The 4,913-nt window shown below is 52.7% G+C and overlaps 1 protein-coding gene across 1 annotated transcript in view; it reads left to right on the plus strand.

Moving 5' to 3' along the window:
* Nucleotides 1–4,913, plus strand: part of ZAN (zonadhesin) — a 27,736-nt gene that overhangs the window by 17,369 nt on the left and 5,454 nt on the right. Inside the window, 7 exon segments of the mRNA XM_015564568.1 lie at nt 730–938; nt 1,153–1,294; nt 1,714–1,961; nt 2,060–2,224; nt 2,424–2,548; nt 2,890–3,197; nt 4,571–4,782. Of these exon segments, the coding sequence (XP_015420054.1) occupies nt 730–938; nt 1,153–1,294; nt 1,714–1,961; nt 2,060–2,224; nt 2,424–2,548; nt 2,890–3,197; nt 4,571–4,782 (1,409 nt within the window).

Here is a 4,913-nt window from a genome sequence, read left to right on the forward strand (position 1 = left end):
TGTTCCTCTGATCTTCCCTCCACAGCCCGGTCCGCAGCGCCCACAGGGGACCTCCTCTGCTCTCCACGCTCCAGGCTCCCCAGCCCAGCCCTCATCCTCCACTGCACCGGGAGCCTCCTCCACCCGATTCTCACCTCACCCAAAACTTCCACCCTCACTTGGTTACTGCATCTTCCCTCTTACCTAGGCCAGCTCCATTTCCTTTCTTCCTGTCTTTCTCAGGAACTCATTTTTTTTTAATTGCGTGTAAAATATACATACTGTAAAATTTCCCATTTTAAAGATTTTTAAGTGTCCAGTTCTATAACATTAAGTACATTCACACTGTTATGCAAGCATCAACTCCATTCATTTCTGGAACTTTTTCATCTTCCCTAACTGAAACTCTGTCCCCATTAAGCACTAACGTCCCACCCCCACCCCACCCTCCCTAACCTCGGGCACCCAGCATTTTCTTCTCTGTCTCTCTGAATTTGACCGCTCTAGGGACCTCAGGTATTTGTCTTTTTGTAAGTGGCTTGTGTCACTCAGCATAATGTACTCAAGGTCCATCCATGTTGTAGTACGTGCTGGAATTCCCTTCTTTTTAAGGCTGAATCATATTCCATTACCTGGATTGACCCATTTCATTTGTCCACTGGTCTAATACACATTCCCAGGAATTATTGATGTCCCAAGGGCAGGGAGGTGGAGATCACTCAGCCCTTCCTAACACTGGTTTCTTCTTAGCTCTGAAGTGCCCTTCTGGCAGCAGCTACAGCCCCTGTGCCAACCCTTGCCCAGCCACCTGCCGCACCCTGAACACCCCAAAAGACTGCCCAGCAGCACTGTCCTGTGCCGAGGGCTGCGAGTGCCAGGAAGGCCATGTCCTGAGTGGAGCCTCCTGTGTGCCCTTCAACGAGTGCGGCTGCACCGACTCCCGGGGCTCCTACTACCCGGTGAGAGGCCAGACAAAAGGGGTGCCCTGCCCTTCCAAGCTCTGCGAGTTTGGGGCCAGAAGGAGTAAGGCTGGCAGGCCAATACGCGGGGCTGAGAGAGGGTTGCGATGGAGGTAAACACTGAGTGAAGCCAGCCTCACAAGGAGCTCTCGGGGCGTGTGGGGTCCGTCTGTCTCTGGCTTCCAAGTTTCTGCTGCATGCCCACATCCCACAGGTTGGGGAGAGCTGGTACACGGACACAACCTGCTCCACGCTCTGCTCCTGCTCCACCCACAACATCTCCTGCCTCGACACCTCCTGCACGCCTGGACAGCTGTGCTGGGCCCTGCACGGGCTGATACGCTGCCGGAGTTCAGGTATGAGGCCACTGAGCATGCAAGAGGAGCCCCCAGCCACCAAGACAAGCTCCCCCCAATTTCCCCTTACACTCTCCTCGCTGCCGTCGGTAGCACTCCAGTTTGTGGCCCTGCTGTACAGAGCTTCTGGTGGGGAAAGATGACCACTGCGCTGTCTGCTGGGAAGGCCTCCTTGAAGTCACTCACGGTTCTCCCACAGGGGATGTGGACTTAGACGGGACATTGGAAGTCTCTTCCTGGCGGAATAATACCCATCCTACCCCTAAGCCTCACACCAGCCTAGCCCTTGTTTCTTGATTCTTTTATTTTGTCTTCCTTCCCTTTGGAGGCCCCTTGCCTTCACATTCTTTCCTTGAAGGTGAGGAGAATGCCTGTTCTTGATTGAGGCTGGGCACTCCTCAGCCACCTCTCCCCTGCAGGTTTGGGAGTGTGCCGGATCGCAGACAAGTCCTACTATGTGAGCTTTGATGGCCATTATCATGCCATCAGGAGCACCTGTGCTTATGTCCTGGTGAAAACATGTCACTTCACCACGGACCTGCCCTTCTTCAAGATCAGTGGCGAGAATGAGGAGAGGGAAGGCCAATCTCCTGCTTTCTACCTCCGCCAGCTCAATATTAGCATCTTCGATTCCCTGATCACCCTACTAAAGGACCATCATGTGCTGGTGAGCTGGGCGACACAGGCAGGGACAAAGGAAGCAAGCTCTGGGGAGAGGGCTCTCTGGTCCTTCTTCCTACTCGCACGCCCTGCTCTCCTCTGCAGATCAATGGCAAACGGGTCACCCTTCCCTCGAACAACCGGGTCCGGGGCGTCAGCATCTCTGCCAGTGGCACCTACACCGTGCTCAGACATTACATTGGGGTGGAAGTCAAGTTTGATGGCAATGGGTCCTTAGAGATCAAAATCCCTAGAGCCTATTCCGGAAAGGTGAGGAGAACACCTGGCTCTTGTCCTACGGGAGTCAGCACCCCCACAAGGGGTGGGGCCCTCGACCCAAGATGGCCCTGCCCAGAACAGGAGAGGGATGGCAAGTGCTCCTTTCTCTTTAGAGTGGAAAAAGGGGTACTAAATGAGAAGTGCTTTCCTGCCCCGACCCTGCAGGCTGAGACTCCCCTCTCCCACCCAGGTCTGTGGCATATGTGGAAACTTCAATGATGAGGAAGAGGATGAAATAATGATGCCCAACGACGAACTAGCCCAGAATGACATTGATTTTGTGCATAGTTGGCAAGATAAGGAGGCCAACCCAAAGTAATTGTCCCCAATATCGTTCTGCCTTTCCATAGGAACAGGAGTTGGGATTCTGGGTAATGTGGCACACCTGGGGTAGAGGGCGCGGAGCCCTTCCTTCACGTGTGTAATTTGACTGGGAGTGGCTTCTGGGTTCTGGGAGCCTATTTGGAGAAACATGCAAGTTTTCTTTTCTTGGCTTCAAAACATGGGTGGGAACCGAGGCTGCATGGAAGGTGGTCAGAGCTCAAACCAGCTTCCCAGTGAAAACAAGAGGTGTCTTCAGGGTCATTTGGGAGCACCAGATACTTTTCAGAGGTGGGGCAGTGGCTATCCCTATGATGACCCCTTCCCCTTCCCAGTTGCCAAGATGACCAAATAGATGAGCAGATGAAGACCAAAGCAGGATATCAGGGGACTCGGACTGCAAACTGCAAGCCATCTCACCTAATGAGAGCCATGAAGCACTGCAAAGTGGCCTTTCAGACCCCGGCTTGGACTAAGTGTGCCGCCCAGGTGGCCGTCACGCCCTTTCTGGTGGACTGTATGCATGACCTCTGTGAGTTAAGAAGCCTAAGCCATGCCCTCTGCGACTCTCTGCAAGCCTTTGGGGCCGCCTGCCAGGCCCAGGGGCTCAAGCCCCCAATCTGGAGAAACAGCAGTTTCTGCCGTGAGTGTCCCCTATGGCTACCCCAGATAGTTCCCAAACCCTGTTTCTATCTGTGGAGCCCTTACAGCTGTTCTCCTTTCCAATTACTTCCGACCCACTTTTGACCTCACTGTCTGAGGAGCACTGTTGACAATACCGTCTAGCCCAGGCTCCTCCCCCCAGGACGGCACGCTGTTTCTCATCTACGTCACTAACATTGTCTTTCCGAAGGATATGTGGTCATGTTACTCCCCTGCACGGCTGTTGTCTGCAATATTAGTCCAAGCTCCTGCCTGAGATGTAGGGTGTCCTGCACACTGCCCCAGCCTCTCCTCGCTCACCCCTGTCCTGAGCATCTGCCATCACCTGCACCCAGTGACCGCAGTCCCCACACAGCCCTGCTTTCCCGCACCCTCCCTGCCTTTATACACACTGCTCCTTGCACCTAGGAAGTTCTTCTCCCCTCCTGGCAGACTTCTAGGAGTCCTTCTGGAGCTCTTTTCTTTAACATTTTAAAAAAGAGATTAGTCACATACCATAATATTCACTCCTTTTCTTAAAATATATTTTTATTGATTTTAGAGAGGAAGGGGGAGGGAGAGAGAGCTAGAAACATCAATGATGAGAGAAAATCATTGATCGGCTGCCTTTTGCACACTGGACATTGGGGATGGAGCCTGCAACCCGGGCACGTGCCCTGACCGGGAATCGAACCCGTGACCTCCCGGTTCATAGGTCCATGCTCAACCACTGAGCAATGCTGGTCAGGCTTCAGCCCTTTTAAAGTGTACAGCCCACTGGCTTTTTAAATGTTCACGAGGTTCTACAACCATCACTACTATCTAATTCCTGAAACTTTTAAAATGTAAAACAGTGATTAAAGTGTTGTTAGCATGCGATGCATTCATATGGTGCAAAAACTTTAAAAGTATTAAGACTCCTAGTGAAGTCTCCCTCCCACCCTGACCCCAGGGGTGGAGTGCCTCGCCTGCTCTTATCAGCACCTCAGTATTTTTCCCAAGGTCTTTCTGCCCATACAAACATACAAATTTACTTTCCTTATTTTCTCACAAATAGCCTTTGAGACCCAGTTTTTTGCACGTTTTTTCACTTGACAATCTAACTTGGCGATGCTACTACGTCAGAGATTCTCTTCCATGTCAGATAGCCACGTCCCACTCTGTCTTGCAGCTGGGTAATGTGCCATTATGATATCATAACCCATTTATCATCATTTATTTAACTAGTTTCCTATTAATGGGCTTTCCAGTTGTTTCCAACCTTTTGTCTCCCAAGCTGAACTGGGAGAGCCACTCTTTTTCCTTCCTTCCCTGGGGCCCTGGCACGTAGCCCACGATCACCAAGTCTTTACCTCTCCCCTTGTTTCCCCCCAGCTCTGGAGTGCCCCACCCACAGCACCTACACGCCCTGCGTTCCCTCCTGCTCACTTTCCTGCTGGGACCTGGAAGGCCAGTGTGATGACACCAACGTTCCCTCCACCTGTGAGGAGGGTTGCATTTGTCAGTCTGGCTATGTGCTCAGTGAGCAACAGTGTGTGCCCAGAACGCAGTGCGGCTGCAGGGATGCCCAGGGCCGCTCCCTCCCCGTGAGTGGGGAAGGGGGTTGGGGTGGGATCAACACACCTTGAGGATGGTACTCTCTCCTTTCCTCAGCCTCTCTCAGCCTGGGGTTCCGTGTCTGCATGGCTGGCCCGACCTGGGGCTGCAGGGCAGGGCG

The sequence above is a fragment of the Myotis davidii genome, unplaced genomic scaffold, assembly GCF_000327345.1.
Source record: "Myotis davidii unplaced genomic scaffold, ASM32734v1 scaffold901, whole genome shotgun sequence".
In the NCBI taxonomy this organism is placed as follows: domain Eukaryota; kingdom Metazoa; phylum Chordata; class Mammalia; order Chiroptera; family Vespertilionidae; genus Myotis; species Myotis davidii.